This window comes from Aethalodelphis obliquidens, unplaced genomic scaffold, assembly GCF_003676395.1.
Source record: "Aethalodelphis obliquidens isolate GAN/ISIS:26980383/991018 unplaced genomic scaffold, ASM367639v1 scaffold3, whole genome shotgun sequence".
In the NCBI taxonomy this organism is placed as follows: Eukaryota; Metazoa; Chordata; class Mammalia; order Artiodactyla; family Delphinidae; genus Aethalodelphis; species Aethalodelphis obliquidens.
Window position 1 is genome coordinate 46,802,139 of NW_020837947.1, and position 23,620 is coordinate 46,825,758.

Consider the following 23,620-nt stretch of genomic DNA (forward strand, 5'->3'; position numbering starts at 1 on the left):
GTGATTGTTAAGCAGTGATCAACTTACTATGCACTATTTCTCCCAGATCTCAATCATTTACCACAATGATAAGAAAATGATTTTGGTAGTTGATAGACGACATGTCAAGAGCATGGACAATGAAAAGATGAAAATACCTTTTACAGACATATACATTGGAGGAGCTCCCCCAGAAATCTTAGAATCAAGGTAAGCTTTTTTGCTGTTGTTAAGCTGCTTGTTCCTAACGAAGCACTGGGCTGAGGATTCAACATCCAGGAGAGGTGTAGTAAATGTTTGAGCATTCCCACCTACTATTTTTGTACACGTTTACAGAAGCACACACACAGCCATTCACCCGTGGGCCCTGTGCAGCTAGTCCTCATGACCCCCTTAAATTGTCATCTAGTAGATGTGATCTACAGATTTCTTTAATTATTTATTACTCTTAGAACATAGTCTAATGCAGTATTTCTTATCCGCAAGAGGAAAGGTGGAGCATGTGTATTATGTGAAAACAAAGAAGCATTGTGTTCATTTACTTTTGTTTTAGTATTAATTTAGACTTATTTGAACTCTCAAATAGCATCTTAGGGTAAACAAAAATTTTAAGCCTGTGGGGGTTGTGAATTAAGTATAATGAAACATTAATATATTCAAAATTTCAGCTGTCTCATTACCATCAGTTCATAGCATCAGAGACTCTTAAAACTGAGAGACAACTTTAGGATATTCCAGTCCAGTCACTCTCAACCCTGCTTCACATTAGAATAAACTAGAGAACTTTTATAAACATCGTTACCCATGACCATTCTCCAGAAATTCTAATTGTTCTGGGATGAGGCCCCAACCGTAAGCTTCCTTTCCAAACTAAATATCCTCTTCAATTCCTTCAGCCATGCCACATGGGATATTTAACCATTATGGTTGCTGTATGTGCACCTCAGTCTGTCAATTAGCATGATCATGCAGGTATGATCTTGTCAGAGCAGAGTAAAGTGGGACTGTTACCCCTTAATTTGGCCAGTGTTCACCTAAAATACATGGAAGTCATTGTAACTTGCTCAAAATTAACTTCATATTCATACAATATCCAATAATATGTTCTTGGGCACTTCCTATCTTAGCCATAATGATGGGTGCTAGGATTACAGTTTTGAGCAAAATGCCATCCTTAATCTTAAAGATAAAGGATTTCTCACTTTCCTATTGCTCCAGAGGCCCAGCGTTCACTAAAAACTTCTCTAGCCTTAGTTGATTAGTGTGTTGCAGATACATTAAGGACAAGTAAATGAGTTCATGACCCAAGTGGATTAGTGGAAGACTGAAGACCCGGGTTCAAATCCTAACTTACCACTTGTGACATTAAAAAAAATTACTTACTATTTCTCAGTTTCACTTTATAGGTAAACCATGTGAAACTGCCAATTTTTGACCCATACATATGTCAGTTCATTATGGTTCAACCTATTAATCATCTGTAAAAGGGAAATAATAACATCACCATCTATATCACTGAATTGTTATACAGATAAAATGAGCTAATGTAAGTTAAAGGATCTTGAAAATTATAAAGAAGTAAACAAATTGGCTTCGTGCAGAATAAAGCTGTTCTGTATGCAAAGATTAGACATTACTGTGTGCTTATGAAAGAAGGCATGAGAATATGAATAATTATACAGCTATTAAAAATAACTATAAATAAAATCAAAATTTTATATCCTACATATGTAGGGTAACATCATCATCACCACCACTACCATCATCATCATGGCTATATCAGTAAAGACTAATTTTCTTTTCCAGGACCCTAAGAGTACACCTTCCCCTGGATATCAATTTCAGAGGATGTATGAAGGGTTTCCAGTTCCAAAAGAAAGATTTCAATTTATTAGAACAGACAGAAACCCTGGGAGTTGGTTATGGATGCCCAGAAGACTCTCTTGTAAGTATACAATCAAAAGGTTTTTAATAAATAGACAAGAAACTTACTGCTCTTAAAAGCTGAAAAAGCTCTTTTCTCTGTAATCCTGTGTACACCTTGGGCTCTTTTCTGCCACCAGTGGAAAGAAGAATCATTAAGCTAAAAAGGCTTGTGGGGATCCTCTGTGACTTGTCCAGTTGCTTCACTTTTCAATGGTTGGGGCTACCAAAGCCCAGAGAGGCTGCGTGAGCATCTTCACTCACTCATGGTGGAGGAAGTAGGGAAGCTGAAACCCCATCTTTTAGAGGCATACAGAAGGAAGGCTAGCATGCCTGAATTCCAGTATAAACCAGAAATTAAAACATAACTATTAACATAGGAACTAGCAGATAAGGCCTTTGGTATGTAAGAAATGGGCATTTTAAGCTTTTTGATAATTATCCAAACACTGTATTCCTACTTTCTTTGGCACACAGATATCTCGCAGAGCATATTTCAATGGACAGAGTTTCATTGCTTCAATTCAGAAAATATCTTTTTTCGATGGCTTTGAGGGAGGTTTTAATTTCCGAACATTACAGCCAAACGGGTTACTGTTCTATTATGCTTCAGGGGTAAGTATTTGTTTTTCCCTGTGGAATCTTCTTTGTGGCAATCGTTTTGTCTGTTAAAAATACTTTTAAGCACCTTAAAAGTGATTTTCAATTCAGATTAATTTTGACTCGTGTACACACACAAATGTCTCATTTCCGACACTTTGTAAAATATTATATATGTTGTATATGAGGAGTTTTTAACCTGGGCTTCATAGACCCACCTCTCAGGGGTTCATGGAAAGAATTCAGTGGGTCTGTGAACTAGGTGAGAAAAAATTACAACTTTATTTTCTCTAACTACAATTTAGCATTTTCTTCAATTGTGAATGTTGGCAACAAACCACAGTAATATTAGCAGTACCTGTCACTTTGTCATTAATAGAAATCACAGGTATTTTTCATTGCACATTATAGTAGTCACAGGTATCTCAAAATATTTTTGCTCATTGCTACTTCTAAATTGCAGTAGTTATTAGATCTGCTAATAGATTTTATTATTTAGTGCCTTAATGTAGAAGTACATATATAACTATATCACATATTTATTGGTTCAATATTTTGAAACTGTATTTCAATGTAATTGGTTTCCTTTGTATTCCTACATATTTTGTTCAGTGATTTTAAAATATTTTATGAAGGGGTCCATATGTATCACCAAACTGCCAAAAGAGTGCATAGCACAAAAAATGTTAAGAATCTCTGTGTATATATACAAACTCATGTGTGATTCAGTTTGTGAAATAGTTCTTGAATTTGGTATAGAACACTGTAGCTCAGCTTATAAAGATATGCTGTGTTGAGAATACAATAAGGTTTATAAAAGTTTGGTGACCTTAAGTTCTAACTGATTTATCTCTGAAAAGGTCATCACCAATATATACACTGATGGACCAAGTCATAATATGATTTATAAAAGCAGCTTTTACTTTTCATTCTTATTACCTTGTATCTGTCACATTTATATCCAATTTAAATCAGTAGCATCTGTGAGAATTTACCCAAAACACTTTGTAGGACCTCTGCCACCAAACCTGCCTCAGATTACCATGGTTAGTTAAATAATACCTTTTGTCCACAAAAAGTAGTTATGTTGAGGGCTAACTGTAGAGGTTGATGCCCACGTAGGGAAGAGAAGGAAGATTATCATTTTGCCAATATTTTAAGACAAGCAATAAGCAAATTCAGAAAAAGATGTTAACTTCTGCTATTTTAAAATTTTTCTGCCTCTGTAGATGAAAAGTGAAACATTTTTAAAAGCCACATTAGCAAATTAACCCATGCCTGGTCATCTAGCTACATCCCCAAGGAAATTCAAATATTGCCTTTTCAAAAGTGAGACTGATGACAGAATAGAAATGCCTGAGTTAAGAAAGTAACTGATGCTGGGATGACAACTACTTAGCATGACAAAATCACCTGAAATTTTCAGTTCAATATACAGGAAATTCCTCTTTCCATTGAAATGTATCTGATTTTATAGGTAACACCAATACAAGCAATAGAGTATTTTGTTGTTGTTGTTCATAGAAATTATTTTTCAAGCAAATTTCCCACACGATGGGTGTTCCTTTAAGCAATCCCATTAAGTAAGTGTTGAAGATGTGTCCATCTTTTGGATGCCTGGCCTCCCTAGTTAAAAAACCTGTGCTTGCATTTCAGTCAGACGTGTTCTCCATTTCATTGGATAATGGCACTGTGATCATGGATGTAAAGGGGATCAAGGTGCAGTCGGCAGATAAGCAGTATAATGACGGGCTGTCCCACTTCATCATTACCTCTGTCTCCCCTGCAAGGTACAGCTCCTCACTTTATTTTCTTTCTACCAGATGGCTTTATCTGTAGGGCATGATTCTGTCCAGTGACCACTGTGAATAATAGGCTATATTATTACTTTTATAGTGTTTAAAAAAATGATAGAAGGAACAACTTACCTTCTTTTTAAAAATTGATATCGGGCTTCCCTGGTGGCGCAGTGGTTGAGAGTCCGCCTGCCGGTGCAGGGGACACGGGTTCGTGCCCCGATCCGGGAGGATCCCACGTGCTGCGGAGCGACTGGGCCCGTGGGCCATGGCCGCTGGGCCTGCGCGTCCGGGGCCTGTGCTCCGCAGTGGGAGAGGCCGCAGCAGTGAGAGGCCCGCGTACCACAAAAAAAAAAAAAAAAAAAAAAAATTGATATTAATTTTTAAGACATGCCAAATAAATCACTATAAAATTAACTAACAGGTATGTAAAGTTTTTTTCCCAGTGAAACCGTAAGCTATAATCTTGAGAGAAGTACCTGCACATAGCACTTACTAAATGGAGTGCAGTGTTTTGCACATCTTAGAAGGAGCTCAGCAAATAATTGGTTTCATTAGGTTTTAATTAAACAATTGAGAATGTTGCATTTACGGCCACATTTTAAAAAGTCTAATAACTTTATCTTTAACATATGTAATACTGAGTTTCTTTTTCATAAAAAGAAAGTCTTTCTGGAAAAAGAAAGAAATTTCCGTTGTAGACTGCTGCTATTCTATGTCCACTTCTATGGAGCCCTCCCATTATAAAAAACATTAATAGGTCTTTTCAAGACACCATTTCCAATCACTATCAGTGTGCTTTACAATGAAAATAGTTTCCCACAAGTGTGATTAAATGATCACCATGATTTATGTTCTGATTTTTCCACACCAAAAAAAAAAATAAAAAGTTGCCGATGACTAGTCATCTGAACTTGCTTCTATGGGTTTAAATTCTAGTCATAGTTTGGAGAGTCTTTTCTGCATATAGACATAGTCAGCCGTTTTACCCTGAGTCTCACGAAGAGTTTGGCATCTTGTTATCTTGTCATTAACCAGATGTTCCATTTCAATTCCATGAGAAAACCTGCAACCTAGAATGGAACTCGAGGTAAAATGTTAGCTGTGTAGTGCTTAAAGAAGCTTTTTCCTTACAGGTATGAATTGATAGTAGATAAAAGCAGACTTGGGAGTAAGAACCCTACCAAAGGAAAAGTGGAACAGACACAAGCAGATGAAAAGAAGTTCTACTTCGGTGGCTCACCCATCAGTCCCCAGTATGCTAATTTCACTGGCTGTATAAGCAATGCCTACTTTACCAGGTATAATATTTTTATTATTCATAAATCTGCATGATTGATAAAGAAGATCAAGTCGATAATGAAAATATTTATGGTGTTAAAACTTAGAGCTATGAAATATCAGAGGCATTAGAGGGTAGTAATTAAAAGCTTGCATGTGCTTGAGAAACTGACACACTTGGGTTTGTGTGTAGGTGTTTTGCCTTTTAATTTCTGTATGACATTGGCTAAGTAAGCCTTCATTTCTTCACCTGCAAATTGCAAATAATAACAGGGCCTGCCTGGTAGACTTGTTATGAGGATTAAATGAGATAATGTGCATAAAGCACCTGGCGTACAGCAAACTATAAATATTAAATGCGATTATTTCTGTACTTATTATCAATGGTATAGTACAGAGCAACATACCCAAATCATCCTTAAAGGTCTCAGAAAGTCTTTTTTAACTTAATGCATGACTTCATTTTTTTCATCATTTTTCTTTTATTGAAATTTAGTTGATGTACAGTATTATGTTAATTTCAGGTGTACTACATAGTGATTTGACATTTGCATACGTTATGAAATGCTCACCAAGATAAGTCTGCTAACCATCTGTCCCCATACCGTTATTACAGTATTATCGACTGTATCCCTTTTGCTGTTTGTTACACGCCAGGGGCTTATTTATGTTGTAAGAGGGGCTTGTACCTCTTAACCCTCTTCACCGATTTTGCACCCCCACCCCCCCTTTGGCAGCCACCCATTTGCTGTCTGTATCTATGGCTCTGTTTCTGTTTTGTTGTCTGTTTTGTTTTTTAGATTCCACATATAAGTGAAGTTATGTAGTATCTGTCTTTCTCCATCTGACTTATTTCACTTAACATAATACCCTCTAGGTCCATCCATGTCACACATGGCAAGATTTCATTTTTTGTGGCTGAATAATATTCCATATACATATATATATACCGCATCTTTATCCATTCATCTATCAGTAGACACTTAGGTTGCTTCCATATTGTGGCTATTGTAAATAATGCTGCAATGAACATAGGGGTACATATATCTTTTCAAATTAGTGTTTTTGTTTTCTTCTGTAAATATCCAGCAATGGAATTGCTGGATCATATGGCAGTTCTATTTTTAATGTTTTGGGGAACCTCCATACTGCTTTGCATAGTGGCTGCACCAGTTTATATTGAGGGTTAGCACATCCTCACTAACACTTGTTATATCTTGTCTTTTTTATGACAGGCATTCTGACGGTGTGAGGTGGTATCTCTTTATAGTTTTGATTTGCATTTCCCCGATGATTAGTGTTGTTGAGCATCTTTTCACATGTCTGTTGGCCATCTGTATGTCTTCTTTGGAGAAATGTTTACTTAGGTCCTCTGCCCCCTTTTTTAATCAAGTTGTTTGTTTTTTTTACGTTGAATTGTATGAGTTCTTTGTGTATTTTGTATATTAACCCTTTATCAGATATATTATTTGCAAATATCTTCTCCCATTCTGTACGCTCCATTTTTGTTTTGTACTTAACAAAGACAGTGAGGGCCCCCTGAGTACAAAAACATGCAAGGAAGGAATTTAATACAGATTAAGTAACACAGATGAGGTCCCCATCATCCAGAGCATGGTGAGGGAAAACATGTTCATCTGTCAGAATGTGCTGGTGCCAGGTACAAAGTTATTGGTTAATTGGTTAAATGATCATTTCAAGGGTTCTCATTAAGGTAGTGGTTGGTGGATAAAGGCCCATCATGTACGTGTGCACACACACACATTTTAATTGCTAAGGTTCTTTGACTGCCATAGTTTCATCATGTAATTCTAAACAACATTTTTAAGGTTTTTCTTTCCTCTATTACAAACACAGGTTGGATAGAGATGTGGAGGTCGAAGATTTCCAGCGGTATTCTGAAAAGGTCCATACTTCTCTTTATGAGTGTCCCATTGAGTCTTCGCCATTGTTTCTCCTTCACAAAAAAGGAAAAAATTCCTCAAAGCCTGAAACAAGTCGGAATAAAAAGGTAAAAGATAATGCCGTGCCAACTTCTTGATTGCCCTTGTATTCCACACACACAATTCTAGACACTGATGCTTTATAGAATTTACTCTTGTTTGCAACTGTGTACATATGAAAGATACGATTCCTGTAGTATCTGATATTGCAGTTTACCAGATTTGTTGTATCATTTCTTGTTCCCAGAAAAACAGTTTGAATAAGCTTTTACTCATACTTCCAACTACTTTTCATTACAGTAGTTAAAATTACTCTGTACTTTATAATATATATTATTTATTGTGCTAATTCTCTAGTATCATTTGCTTTCACATAACTATCTCTGGTTTCTGTCAGTCATGGAAATTATTAGTCTCTGATCTTACCCTGTTTTCCCCTCCTTTCTTGACCTTCATTTTAACCACTCACACAGTTGACCTGTAGCATCAACTAGGGCAGCTGTTTCATCAAATTCTTGAGTCCTAAATTGTGTTCACTGATGACTATTCTTTCTCGTTCATTTACTCCTAGCATGTACACTATTTGCCTTCATTACAAGTGAAAGTCTAATTCCTTCTCATTCTTTCAATCTAACCCTCCCTACTCTTTCCTGGTCAGATGTTAACAATGCACTCAAGTACCAGTGCTCCCATCCTGGTCCAAGCCATCATCATCTCCCATATGAATTACTGTAATAGCCTCCCAAGAAGACTCCCTGCTTTTACCTTGTTGCCCAATAGTATATTCTCAGCACAACAACCAGATCCTTTTAAACATGCGCTATCATGTTACTCCTCTGCTCAAAGTGGCCCCCCACTTCACTCAGAGTAAATGCTCAAGTTCCTACAATGTCATAAGAGGCCCTATATTTTCCAGGCCTCTTTCCCTCACTCACTCTTCTCCTCCCATTGATCTCCTGGCTATTTCTAAAAACAGGCCATGTTCACTCCTGCCTAAGATCCTCACTTGAGCTTTCCTCTTGCCTGGACCACTCTTCCCCCAAATATCTGCATGGACAACTCCTTCACCTTCTAGGACTGCCCAACTGTCATCTGCTCAGTGAGCCCTGACTTAACCCCTATTTTATTTTATTTGTTTTTTTTAAATTGAAGTATAGTTGCTGTATAATATGTTACAGGTATAAATATAGTGACTCACAATTTTTAAAGGTTATACTCCATGTATAGTTGTTATAAAATATTGGCTGTATTCCCCATGTTGTATAATATATCCATGTAGCCTATTTTATACCTAATAGTTTGTACCTCTTATTTCCCTACCCCTATATTGTCCCTCTGCCTTTTCCTCCCCATACTGGTAACCACTAGTTTGTTCTCTCTGAGTCTGCTTCTTTTTTTGTTATATTCACTAGTTTGTTGTATTTTTTAGATTCCACATATGTGACATCATACAGTATTTGTCTTTCTCTGACTTATTTCACTTCGCATAATGCCTCCAAGTCCATCCATGTTGCTGCAAATGGCAAAATTTTGTTCTTTTTTATGGCTGATTAGTATTCCATTGTGTGTATATATATATATATATATATATATATATATATACCCCACATCTTTTTATCTGTTCATCTGTTGATGGCCATTTAGGTTGCTTCCATATCTTGGCAATTGTAAACAATGCTGCTGTGAACATTGGGGTGCGTGTATCTTGTCAAATCAGAGTTTTTGTTTTTTCAGATATATGTCCAGTAGTGGAATTGCTGGGTCATATGGTAGTTCTATTTTTAGTTTTTTGAGATACCTCCATACTATTTTCCACAGTAGCTGCACCAATTTACATCCCCACCAACAGTGTAAGAGGGTTCCTTTTTCTCCACGTCCTCACCAATTTGTGTTCTTTTTGATGATAGCGATTCTGACAGGTGTGAGGTGGTATCTCACTGTGGTTTTGATTTGCATTTCCCTGATGATTAGTGATGTTAAGCATCTTTTCATGTGCCTGTTGGCTTTTGGCATCTCCTCTTTGGAAAGGTGTCTATTCAGGTCTTCTTCCTATTTTTTAATTGGGTTGTTTGTTTTTTCAATGTTGATGTATCTTAGCCCTTATTTTATACCCCAGCCCACCTCCTGCCTTCTACCACTACTACTGATCCTTTATCTTTTCCTAGCTGTTCTTTTTTCCATAGCACCTATCACATTTTACTTTATTATAGACTTTATTTATTATGGTTATTATGAGAGGCCTAATAGTTCATAAATGGAAAATGCACAAATAATATACTCTTTATAGAAAAAGGCAGAAAGCTGTCCTGCAGAGAAAAGGAGAATGAAAGCAAACACTGACAAAAACAACGCTGAGATACCAGAAACATCCAGATAAGGAGTGCCTTAATTCTTCCTAGCTTTCCAATTCCTGATTCTTGCCTGTGGTAGGACCCCCACTACACTTTCTTTTCTTGGATTGCGGAAGATACTCCTATATCCTTATAACACATTTCCCTCTTTGTCTTAAGTAGCTCAACCAGTTTGGCTATAATCTGAAACAAAAGAATCTTGCTAAATTGAAATTGGTACCACCAGTTGGATTGCAACTAATAGACCTTCAGAGAAAGAAATTACACTGGTAAAGTCAAGTCTAGCGGGGTTTAGTGGGAATCCACACACACGTACCCATTTTGGGATAGTAAACTGAGTCTCTGTGTTATATGGTAGCAAAGCAATTGATTAAATTATAACTTTTCTTTTTTTATTGTTATTCAGAGCATATATCCACAGAGGATTTAGGGTATTTGGTTGCCATATATAAATTTTATTAGTTTTTGCAGCAGACAAGAGACAGGTCCTAGTCCATGTATTCCCACGGTGAAGCAGAGAAAGGCAAGGCTGGTCAATTGAGACTCGTGATCCAACAAGCCCTGCTTTGCTGAGCCCCTGTCGTCTAAGTTACTGTCACTCTCCTCTCACAGCTAAGTGGATACACTGGTTGAGAAAAAGTGAGATCCTCTCCACTGGAATGGAGAGAATGAAGAATGGCCAGAGTTGGGGAAAGTCCCCGACCCCCACCAATCTCTCACCCGCACCCTCCATGCCACGTGCACACCATTTCCAGCTTTGTTCCTCAATGAGACAAAGGTGATCAATCTCCCATTATAAGGCTTGTTACTCCACTGGGGTTGGAATACAGTGTGGAGTCAGGGGAAATTTCCCAAGATACGTTAGAGGGAAAGAGTCTCCCCGAAGCCCCACTCCAGCCCGTTCTGTCCACCCGTAGCTTGAAGCTATGGCCATTATTTATAGGTGAGAGCCTGAGCCAACCAAAAACACATTGGTGACTGGATGTACTTCCTCCATCCAAGAGAGAAGGCTTGCTTCTGTAGCAGTGAATCAGGTTCTGAGTCCTGACAACTATGTGAGGAATGGAAGAAGGGATGGTAGAACCAGGTGGGCTTTTCTTTAGGACAGGTGAGTCTCTGAGCACCACTTCACTTTCTCCAATCTAACCACCACTGAGAGAGTTTCCAGTATCAGGACACAACTTTAAGAGCCTCTGCCCTGAGAGCAGGGCACTGGCACAGCTGGTCTGCCCTTTAATTCATTCATCTGCCCTCTGCCCACCATACCTGTATTTTGAGGGTAATTCTGGGATTTGCCTGGAACACTGATTTTTTTTGGAGGTCTTATATTTTGCCCATATGAGATTAAGAATTTTATTGTCAGTCTGTTCCAATCTGTATTATTATCTTCTGGAAATTCCACACTGCTTTGTTCGACTAGTAGAAAGCCTCATAGACTTCCAGGACTATTGTGGATTTATCTTTATGTGTATAGTTCTTCTGACATTTCAGTGGGAATTAGGGAGGAGGAAAACTAAATGTGTGCATTCATTCAACAACCTGAACCAGAATTGTCTTTTCTCCTTTAATCCTGTGTCTCATCCTGACTCTTACTGTGTTCTCCAATTCTCCCTAGTGCCAAACATTTCCTCTCTCTCCACCCTTGCTTTGTTGCAGGATTTCTTCCCAAGTGGGTCAGATCAGGCCACTCCCTGCTTTTAAAACCTGAGTGTCTCCTCATCACCTAAAACACAAGACTCCATTCTTTACCAAGTCATCTAAGGTCCTTTCTGTCCAGCAACAACCTGTCTTCCAATTTGTTGTTTAAAAGCCTATTCTTCCAAATCAATTTTCAGTCCTTAAAAAACAGGAAGCATGTCTCACTCACCTTTCTATTCCCTACCACACACTGCCCATGGAAGGCACGCAGAAACGTTGATTTCTTTCCCCTTCACTCCTACCTATTAGGTACTCAATAAACATTTGCTTGAATAAATAAGTAGATGAATGCTCAGATTTACTTGCATGTACTTTTGCTTCAGAAATTGACTAAATGACCATTAAATAGTAGTCTATAGTTTCACAATTCTAAATTTTAAAATCAGTAGTGCAATTTTAAGAGCACAAGATAGTTTTTAAAAATTGTTTTATATCCTGTCACATAGGTTTGCTACATATCACCAAAAATATTCTTAAATATTTTGAAGATGTTACTAAGTTGTTAACTTTTTATACAGGATGTGTAAATAATAATATGTGTATTCGAGTGATATTGTTGCATATGATATGAGGATTTTACTGATTTGTCTCAGGGTTATTTTATTGCCAGCTTTTTCATTTTTCATCATTGATTAAGATGTGCATTTAATTTAAATCACAGAGCACTTGTCTCTATAGCTTCACTATCACAGACTAGAATTTTGGATTTGTTAACATACTCTGTTGTTGTTGTTTGTTGTTGTTACTGCTGCAGCTACTGCTGGCATTTGCTTATGGTGGTAGAGGAAGGAAGAGAGAGGTCTAATATTTTATGAGTGGAAAATGCACAGATAACATACCCTTGAATTATTTATCATCATTATTAATGATAAGAAAATCAAAAATGAATTTTTGCTACTAGTATGTCAGTTTTGTCCCTTAAATGATTCATTGCCTATTCTTATAGGGAGAGAAAAGCAAAGATGCTCCTTCATGGGATCCTGTTGGCCTGAAATTCCTAGAGAGGAATGTTCCAAGAGACTCTCACTGCCACCTTTCCAACAGCCCTAGAGCAATAGAGCATGCCTATCAGTACGGAGGGACAGCCAACAGCCGCCAAGAGTTTGAACACTTAAAAGGAGATTTTGGTGAAAAGTAAAGTAACATACTATCCTTTCAGAAACTTGATGCCATGGCTGGGCTGCATCCTTATTTGCCATATGTCATCCTTTTCCTATAATTTTTCTGTGCCAAATTAATCGTATTCGTTTATCATCAAAACAAATACTAAATAGTACATGATTCATACTGTCCAACAAATAACATTCTCTGTGACTTTCTTCCCAAAAGTAAGGTGCATAAAACAGCATTCTCCTAGGAGCTTGCTGAACTTTATCAAAAAGAAAAGACAATCAAAGAAAGGAAGATGGGGTAAATTTTAAATGACTCATCATTTAACCTTGCTATCACCTTCCCTCCCCCATACAAATTGCTTTCAGATTGTAAATGGGAATGCATCTGAACTGCTAGAAGGTTAATAAGGAAAGACACTGAAAATACAAATGCGCTTGTATCTCTGTTGGCCCTCAAGCTATCTCTAAAGTTCATCACTCTTCCTGGTATTTCACAAATCTCCAGGTTATTTAGTATTATTGAAGATTTCTTTGTAAACTGTTAGCACCCAAATATTCTTATATAGGTCTTATATAGCACTTTCAAACATTCATACAAGCAGTGCATTCAATAAGAAACTCCTAATGCCTTCTAATTTCCTGTTTTCCTAATGGGCAGAATCAGTATTTTGTATTCTTCAGGAAAAATTTAGAGTTAATCAGACTGGAAATTAGCCTCATAAATGTATCTTACCTATGGCTTAGAGCTAAATTTCTAGAAAATTTTATTTAATTTCTACACATTCTGGTAGCTGTTTTTAGCATGTGATATCCATTAATTTATTTTTACAGGGAGAAAATTGAATCTGTATTTTAGACAGTACACAAATCATATTGTTTCTATGCAAAATTATATATGCATATTAATTACTACTATTTTGTCCACATGAAGCTTCTTTAACATAAAGATTTGTACTAAACTAATTGCAACCATACTTTAAAAGGAAGACATGAGATTATCCTTTACTGAAACAACACTATCTTAAATGTGGGATGTATCCCTGTTGTGTGAGGAAATGGAGAAGGATTTACATTTTTGAACTAGCGGTACTTACCCGATACTCACTAATAATACTAAGAATGTTAGTATTCTAATTTAATCTTTAATCTAATAGTATTCTATTCTAATCTTCTAATAATACTAATAATTAGAAGAATGTTGCTTGGGATTAGATCGAATGGCTTTATTCTTCCTTACACTCTGTTGCCTTGGAAAGTTAGAGATCACCCTCAGTCTCCTCTGACAGGTGGTAAGCTTTTTCTTCTCATTTACCAGATCCCAGTTTTCCATTCGTCTGAAAACACGTTCCTCCCATGGGATGATTTTCTATGTCTCGGATCAAGAAGAGAATGACTTCATGGCTCTTTTCTTAGCCCACGGCCGCTTGGTTTTCATGTTTAATGTTGGCCACAAGAAACTGAAGATTAGAAGCCAAGAGAAATACAATGATGGTTTGTGGCATGATGTAAGTTGAAGGCAGAGAATATTATTATCAGCCAATGTCCACCACTGTCAAATGGACTGACACTAATACCCACCAGGGGTTTTTCTAGAAACATCCATTTAAAAATTCTGTTGCTATATGTTCAATTTCAAAGCCTTCATTAACTCATTATAAAAATCTTGAAGCATATTATTTTAAAAGAAATACAGTCTGAGTATAATATTTTTGACAGATCAATTTTCTTTAGTGCAGTTATTTTAAACAAAAGATCAATGGCCAACATAAACCGAAGTTTGGTTTTTAAGGATATTTCACTCGACTGGGTTTTTTTTCCACTGCCTATAATGTTCTAAATTTTCAATGATTGCTGAGTGTCTCGTAGACTAAGCTATGGGAGGTACAAAGTGAAGAGTAAATCTGTTAGGACGACAGGATACAACAGGTAGAATAACCTAAATATCAAAGCAATTCAGTGTGTATATACTGGAAAGAGTAAGCAATGTCAGCTGCATTACAATTAATTATAATTAAATTTACAAGAGAGAGCACGTGGGCTGGCCAGCTGGGCAGAGCCTCAGAGAACTCTGCTAAACATAAGCTGTATTCGGAAATTAAGCCTGTAATTTTAAATCAAGCGTTAAAGGAAGAGACTCCTAACCTTCAGAGAAAGGAGCACTTTTTTAAAGAACTTCTGTGGCATTGCAGTTGCAAAGTTGGGAGGAGAGGCAACACAGCCTTCTCTATTGTCCTTCTCTCCATCCAGGTGATATTTATTCGGGAAAAGAGCAGCGGCCGACTGATAATTGATGGTCTTCGAGTCTTAGAAGAAAGTCTTCCCCCTACTGGAGCTACCTGGAAAATCAAGGGTCCTATTTATCTGGGAGGTGTGGCTCCTGGAAAGGCTGTGAAAAATGTCCAGGTAAGCCAGGCGTGACCAGGTAGAGCCATCGACCTTTAGAGCTGGAAGATCATTTACTCTGGCCCTCATTTTACGATTAGGAAACTGGCAAAAGTAAAACTGTAGTTTGACTGGAGATGGGGTACATAAGTGGGTATTGTCCTGAGGTTGTCTGTCCACCCTGTGACATTACAAAGCCCAGAGTGATCTTTTGATTCTAGGGTAGAGGTGAGATGAAAAATGTTTCAGAGATACGAACTATCATGAAAAGTTATGTCTCAAGGAGATGCTTATTTGTTCAGCAAGTAACCATACTTTTAATCTTAAAAAAATACCCAAGAAAGAATTCCCTGGCGGTCCAGTGGTTAGGACTCAGTGCTTTCACTGCCATAGCCTGGGTTCAATCCCTGGTTGGGGAGCTAAGATCCTGCAAGCCATGTGGCACAGCCAAAAAAAAAAAAACCAAAAAAAGAAAGCAAGTCATTCCATTATATCAATATATTATTGGATGAAAAAAACCTTTCAGGCCCTTATGTAAACTATGATCTCATTTTCGTTTCTACACACACACACATACACACAATTTGTAAATGTGCAAGGAAATGTGGTTACCCCTGGGGAGACGTGAGTATATAGTAGAAAACAACAACAACATTATTTTTGTAATTTAAAAGTTTAAAATATTGGACCTTTAAAAATTATCTAGCACTAAAGGAATGCATCAAAGGACTAAGTTTTTTTAACATAAATATAGATTTGACTTTAACACAAAGAATTAATATACTTCTAAGATCTGTTAATATATGTGGATAAAGCAAAAAAGGGGGAAAATGTTCATATTTAATTAGATTTTAGGTAGGTACCCCCAATTCCATGATAACTTCTTTAAAAGAAAGATTTCCAAAGCAGTGTGAAATCAGTTATCTCAAGTGGCCCGTGTTCCATGTTCTGTAGTATGATAAATGCTCAACCACAACAATGAAGACAGTGAAGCAAGCTTTCTGCTGTTTATTTAGCCATGGTAGATTTAACAGTTAAGAACTTTGCTAGCCCTCATCAGCATTAGGTGATCTAGGGCACAGCTGTTCTTCTTGAAGAGAAACAAACGAGGATATTTCTAATGTTCAATTTGAAAACCACAGCTACAATTTACCTTGTCTTGAAAAACGTAAAAATTTTCGTTACCTTAATTATGGTAGGCTGTCATTATCAAATACAAAATTCCAGCTTCAAAGAGCTAGTTATAAAGCAACTACCTGGAAAACTACTGATCATTCAGATAGCTAAGATAAATAAGGCAAGAAATTACTTGGTTTCTCTCTGGACTCAAATCCCTTCATTTTGTTTCCCTTGGGTACATCTGTGAGTGTTGAGAAAATGGATTTTAAGAAATGTCTTCTTCTCTCAGATAAACTCAGTCTACAGCTTCAGTGGCTGCCTCAGCAACCTCCAGCTCAATGGGGCCTCCATCACCTCTGCTTCTCAGACATTTAGCGTGACTCCTTGTTTTGAAGGCCCAATGGAAACAGGAACATACTTTTCAACAGAAGGAGGATACGTGGTTCTAGGTAACAATGACTTATGTTAAAACGTGAATCATGAAATACTTCATTCCTAGAGGTGGCTAACAGGGATATTGGGCCCAAAGATAAAAACCAGAAAATCTAACTCAGCCCTAGAAAATGGCCTCTTTCCATAAGAACCACCTTTCTCCTCTCCTACCCTCCAAACTAGACACATGGACCGTGCCCATCCCTGTTTGCTTTCCCCAGCCAGTGCTTCTCCACAGCTGCCAGACCTCTGGAGGTAGACCATCTTGGCCCCTTTAGAATTTCCTATGCTGCACCATGGTCTAACCTGTGTTGGCTCTTGGCCACCTCAGTCTCTAGGTCTTTCTCTGCTCCCTCTAAGCATCACCCATTGTTCCTACTAAGGAAAGGTCCACTTCTTCCCCTTGCCAGCAACTCTAGCAGACAACACTATCCCAAAAACATTTTATTTCTGGATTTTTATTCTCCTCAACTCTTACTCTCTCACTCATTCAACAAAGTTTTTATTGTGTGCCTCTGGTATGACAGTCCCTATGCCAGGTGATGGAACATAATAGTTCTAAAAATAAATAAATACAATCCTGGGACTTCCCTGGCGGTCCAGCAGTTAAGACTTTGCCTTCCAATGCAGGGGGTGTGGGTTCGATCCCTGATCGGGGAGCTAAGATCCCACATGTCTCGCGGCCGAAAAACCAAAACATAAAACAGAAGCAATATTGTAACAAATTCAATAAAGACTTAAAAAAAAAAAGCATCAATAATTCCAAAAAATAAATAAATAAAATCCTAAACAGACTGCACACAATCACCAACCAATCCATTCCACCAACATTCTATAGAGCAACCATTAGGTGTGAGGAAGGTACAAGGACAGATGCTGGGAAAGAAGATAGAAGAAGGGTATAAAACCACATGTTCCCTGCCCTCAGCATCCTCTGAATAAAGACATTACAGTGCAGCCAAGTATTCCTTCTTAAACCGCCCACATATCCAATAGAATAACCAGAGGTAATATATCCTCTCTTTGTCTAGCTCGTGGTTTTACTTTCCTTTCTCATCCTTTATCCCTACTAAAACACCTACAGGCACATTTCTCAACCCTTCATTGAATTTCGGTGATAAGAACTCAAAGATTTGGACAGCCTGAAAAGCATAGCAACCTGCACAATTTATGTTCTCAATAAACATTAATTAATAGCAGGAAAAATTAAAAAGTTATCTATGAGGAGACACGTCAAGTGAACATTATTAAGATGCCCAGGTTTGCAATGAGTCTCTTGGAGTGAACACAGCTAGTCTTAAGAAGAATTCATTTTCTTGCATCACTGCAATAACAGCTCCTAACTGCTTTTGCTGCTCTCACTTTGTTTTTCCTCCCAAGTGCTCTGCAGCACTGGCACCAGTTACTTTTTTAAGAATTATTTTAAATACAGATCTGATCAAGTCAGCTCCCTTGCTCAATGACTGCAAAGTCAAGTCTGCCTTCCATACTGGAGCACTAGAGCGCTTCCCAGTGTGGCTCCCACCAGCCTTCCCCATTCACCTTGCCTCCGTCTACCCTTACAGGGGACAGTCCAGCCACACTGGCGTTCACAGTGCTCTCCAAATGTTCCAGCCTCTGTACTTGTGTTCAGACGACTCACTCTTCCCAGTTTGCTCTTTCCTCCTTCTCACTTTTGAGATACTAAATGGTCCTGCTAGTTGGAATCAATTTCTCCTCACCTGTGCTCACATAGCCATGCTGTGTTTTCAGCAAGCTGTTTCCTCCCCAGGCCCCAGAGCAGGAGTGGTGTGCTAGTTATCTCAGACCCCCACGGAGCTTTCCACAGTGTGTTGGACATGGAAAACAACACTTTCTGCTTACCTATTGAAAAATGCATCAAACTTTCAAAAACAAGTACAAAAATCTGCAATCAAACCATGGTTACAAAATTTAGGTTGCTGTTCTTGAGAACTAATAGTATTTCTCTCCATAGATGAGTCTTTCAATATTGGATTGAAGTTTGAGATTGCATTTGAAGTCCGTCCCAGAAGCAGTTCTGGAACCCTTGTTCATGGCCACAGTGTCAATGGGGAGTACCTAAATGTTCACATGAAAAATGGGCAGGTAATGTGTTAAAAATTGTCTTAACAGTCTGTCTCCTCTGATCTTGGATTCTGGATCTGAAGCAGATTTATTTCACAGAATTATTTCATCAATCTTTCCTAACTGGGGGAAAGAACAAACAACAGGGAAGGTATAACATAAAATTAAAACGCAGGCAATATTTGGATTCAGATTCATACATTGGGAATTGATTTGATTAGAGCAAAGAGCCACGGAATTGTGGCAAAAATCAGTAATTAAAAGGTTTTAACAAAAGAATCGGAAGAGAAATTTTTTACAACAAATGGAAGCAGCAAACATGTTCAACTATCAAAACCAACAAGTACTAAAACATCGCTCTATAATCTATATGCATATATTTTCAACTACTAAAAACAAAAAATTCTGTTATAAACACCACTTTCATCCTTAAATAATATTACTAAAGAACATTCATGAGAGTACTCAAATAAATATGAAGCATATTGTCAATGATGTCCCTAACTTAATATAACTGATTTTTGTTTGCGTTCCCGTATATTCTATTAAACCATATAATAATAAAACAAATCCTTATATGGTGCTTTACTGTGTGTCAGATACCATTCCAGTTGCTTTATATGGATTAACTCATTTAATCCCCCCAACAGCTCCATGAAGTAAGTATTATAGTTATCACCCTTATTTTGCAAATGAGAAAACATGGCACAGAGTGACGTAAGTGGGAGCGCTGGGGTGGGAACCCAGGCAGTCTGGCTCTTAAGAGTCCATGCTGTTCATCAGTACCTTAGCCTGCCTTGTATAACACATTTCATCTTTAAAATTAAAGGAATTTATTGTGTTATATTACTGTTCCTCTGCCCCCTCTTCTCTCCTGTGTCATTATTTTGTTCTCTCTCTGAGGAACAGTTTAAACTTTCTGTAGCCTACTGAAGAGTGACCCCTTGTGTTCAAATTGCAAAGCTAATCATGTCTGGATGTTAAAAGTTCTCCTTCCCTGTGGTAAATGTAAGAAATTTCATTTTATCACAATGAGGAGAAATGAAATTAAATTCCACAATGTGCCTTGTCTTTTGCAGGTCATAGTGAAAGTCAATAATGGTATCAGAGACTTTTCCACCTTAGTGACACCCAAGCAGAGTCTCTGTGATGGCAGATGGCACAGAATTACAGGTGAGAAAAGCTGAGTGTCCTGGGTTTCCTTAATAAAGTGAGCCTACACACCCACCTGTGGCATGATGGCTTGGCAGAACTTAGACTATAACTTATATGACAGAATAGGTAATAGATGACAGTCTAAAAGCGGCCAAGAGAAGAGAATCAAATGTTACTGTACTAAAATGTGTATATTGAATCCACATGTGATTTGAAAATATTAATGCTGCCAGAATAGTCTTCGGGAGTTGTTTAAATAATGCATACCTTATGGAGCAAAAATGTAGCAGAAAGAGTATCCTAACTATTATCCCTTTCAAAGGAAAATGTTAGTTATTTTTTGCTTAGACATTGATGTTTTCAGTGATTAGAGGAAAGTGTATGGTTTATTCCGGAATAAATAAAAGCCATTACTGTAATGAATTATTACCTTTCATGTGAAAATTAATCACTTTAGTGTCACTTATGACCACTCTTTTCTCTGTATTTCAGTTATTAGAGATTCAAATGTGGTTCAGTTGGATGTAGACTCTGAAGTGAACCATGTGGTTGGACCCCTGAATCCAAAACCAGTTGATCAAAGGGAGCCTGTGTTTGTTGGAGGTGTTCCAGGTAAGAGTTATTTTAAAATGACAAGTTTCCAAATCCAAAAAGACACTAAGTTCTCATAACTGTTATTATACTATTAAGAATTGAGCTATGTATTTTCATAATTCACCTAATAACTCAAAGGATTTTATATACAATATCCTTTCATAGGAAAAAGTATACTGACAATTATGAAACGTTATCCAAGGATCAAAACAAAGTAACACATAAGAACTACACCACGGCATTCTAACCAGTAGATAACTTCTCTCCCTCTGCTGTATCTGCTTAATTTTTTTCTCTTCACTTTACATACCCTCCTCACATACACACAGTGAAATACACTCTATCTTACCTCTGACACAAAGAAAACTCATACACTATTGCTGCTCTAGGATCTGAGGAAGAACCTTGGAGAACTAAAAGTTTGTGGATAGTTGCTCCTCTTCCACACTAAGAGAGAATACACAGTTCTTCCCAACCAGGACTAGTTTGAAATGTGAAAACAGCTGCAGACCAGAAGTTCTGTTGTTCCTATGTAGTCAAATTCCCTGAGAGGTTCCCAGCTGCAGTTCTGTAAACATCATCAGTGACATCACTGCTGTCATCTGCCAAGAATGGTGTATAATCCAGGATGGTGATAGGACACTTATGGACCCTCCACAATTACTTTAAACCTCTGAAGCAGGGACCATGGCCTTATGTTGAAAGTGATTGTTTCACACACTTCATTAACTTGGAAAAATTGAATGATAAAGGTAGCAAGACGGAAAAATCAAGCTTTTACATCTGAATTTGGTGGGGATTTTAAGGAAAAACTTAACATGGTTTTACCTTGCATCCTAACTAGACTATTTTAGACTGACCCATGTAAAGGCAAATAATGCTTTAAGAGAGTGAGAAAGATTAAGCATCCAGTCTTGCGTACTCACAAAATAGTAGCAACAAAGCACTCTTCTGCTTTGTAATATGAATTTTTCAAATACCAGTATAGACAATAACAGTAACTCACTGATGAAATATTTGAGACCCTCAAAAAGCAACGCTTCTTCTCCTTTACTCCCGCTGTCCACTCCCATCTCCATTTCTCAGTCCTCCCCTCCTGCTCCAGGCTTTGGTTCTGAAAGAAATACTGGCAGAAACCACATTGCACTTCATACAGGTACAGTATGGAAGATGTGTCTTATCAGTTCCTCCATTTCTGCACATTGCTTTCTTCCGGGAAATCACAACGTAGTCTAAAATATTTCACACGTTCCCAGGGGCCTACAGGATCAAAGTCAGCCTGGCATGCAAGGTCCTGATCATCTGCCCACCCCCCCGCCCCCGCCTTGCCCCTGTCTCTGGGGCCTCCCCCTACCTGCTGGGACTTGCAGTCCTCTGGATGTTCAGTGATGGTCTCTTTGCTCCAGGCCTTTGCACAAGTGCACAAGGCATCAGTTTCTGGAAGATGTTCTTTCTTGCCTCCCCTAGTACCTTTTCAAGGAACTTCTCCCACTCTTCCCCCAACTTTACTCCTATTGACCTTGAGGATCCAGCTCAGACTTTTTACACACATGCCTCCCTCCCACTAGAGTGTGCTATGCACACCACCTTTGTGGCACTTATTGCAGAATATTGTTGAAGCTAAATTGTACACTTCTTGCTGCCAGAGAACACGACTTCAACACACAACAAATATGTATTGAGTGTCTATTAAGCACTGTGCTAGGCTCCAGGAGATGAACAAAACAAGCGTGGGCTCACGGAAGTTATGGTATTTGTTCTTTACTTTGCACCCAGAGTGCTTACTATATCAAATATTTGTCTCTTGTTCAAACAAATATTTGTCTCTCTGATTTGTGTTTGTTTTCAGAGTCTCATCCCAGCATTACACACTGCCATCATCTCTCACTGTAAGACTTGGCTAAGCTCTACAGACTGGGTGGGAAAGATATACCTGAAGCCAAATTCTGCCTGCCTGAGACATGCAATGAATAGCAAATTTTAGCTAATGAGCCAACACACAGGAGCTAGCAAAGCATACCCACCAGCCCACTGCACCACTGCAGCCCTTAATTCCATCTACGAATCATGCCAGCAAGCCTAGAACAGAAGCAATTATAATTTAAGCCGAACATCATTAATCACATAATTTTGAGCTGTTCAAGATTAATTCCACTAAAATCACATCAGAAACTGGGGCATGAAAAAGAATAACTAAAGGAAATTAGGCATAAACAAAACCCCTATATGCACTGAAATCTCTTAGAATCCCAACCAGCTCTCTTATACAAGGCAGAACCCTGGTAACACATTGTTTCTATCAATAAAAAGTTAATGCATTGAAGTTCAATGAACTTTATACCAGAAAATTCAGCTTCATTGTATGATCATTTAAAAACCAAAATTAGAAGTTAATTTTTTGAGTTAAGGACGATTCATTCCTGTACTGAAGATCCTGCATTATTCTGTATATAGTCAAGCTTTCAACCTGTGGAATGTTTGCTCTTAAAATCATGTGTTGATTTTATCAATCAATTACTTAGGGTTCTGGGGCACTTTATTGTCACTACTGCAATAAATTGTGTAGTGAATTATGCAGACCATAATTTCTACATGAACTATTTCCTCTAGAATTTGTCCCCCATGAACCACAGGGTGGTAAGCTTGGGCAGAATCAAAATCCATGTTCTAAAACTAGTGTCCAAAATGAACAGAAGAAATAGATGTTTCTACCCCTTACATTCTTTCCTGTTCATCTTTATTCTGATGATGAAGTACACTGAACAGGCTTGAAGAATATATATAGTCATACTAATCTAGAGACAAAGGGAATTGATCTCTTAGGCCCCTTCCAAATCTAAGACTTGATAATTATCATTCTAAATATGAAATGTTATTTCCATGATTTATTTTCAATACAAAGCTTCTGCATATTCTTAATCTACATTGCTTGGAAAACTTATTACAGCTGCTTGATGGTATTTAATTTGCTGTCCTTTTTTATCTTCCCTCCTGAGTTACTGATTTCTAAGTGTTTTCCATCTTTTATCTGCTACTGCTCACATAGCTGTTTTGTACATAATAATAAGCTTTCACTAAATGGATTTTAATTTCATGATATTTCTAAGCTCTCTAAATTGCTTTAAATTATATTGCTTCTATCATCTCAACACATTTAATTGTGTCTGTAC

General features: G+C 37.7%; 1 protein-coding gene across 5 annotated transcripts in view; it reads left to right on the plus strand.

Annotated features, from left to right (window-relative positions):
• LAMA4 (laminin subunit alpha 4) overlaps positions 1–23,620 on the plus strand; it is a 151,521-nt gene that overhangs the window by 126,755 nt on the left and 1,146 nt on the right. For all 5 annotated transcript variants that reach the window (XM_027088304.1, XM_027088295.1, XM_027088310.1 and 2 more), the window contains 13 exons: positions 47–189; positions 1,786–1,924; positions 2,380–2,517; positions 4,159–4,292; positions 5,435–5,599; positions 7,437–7,590; positions 12,518–12,705; positions 13,999–14,188; positions 14,931–15,086; positions 16,474–16,633; positions 18,592–18,722; positions 19,781–19,874; positions 20,349–20,468. In XM_027088304.1, coding sequence (XP_026944105.1) covers positions 47–189; positions 1,786–1,924; positions 2,380–2,517; positions 4,159–4,292; positions 5,435–5,599; positions 7,437–7,590; positions 12,518–12,705; positions 13,999–14,188; positions 14,931–15,086; positions 16,474–16,633; positions 18,592–18,722; positions 19,781–19,874; positions 20,349–20,468 — 1,912 coding nt within the window. The remainder of the gene's footprint in view (positions 1–46; positions 190–1,785; positions 1,925–2,379; positions 2,518–4,158; positions 4,293–5,434; positions 5,600–7,436; positions 7,591–12,517; positions 12,706–13,998; positions 14,189–14,930; positions 15,087–16,473; positions 16,634–18,591; positions 18,723–19,780; positions 19,875–20,348; positions 20,469–23,620) is intronic.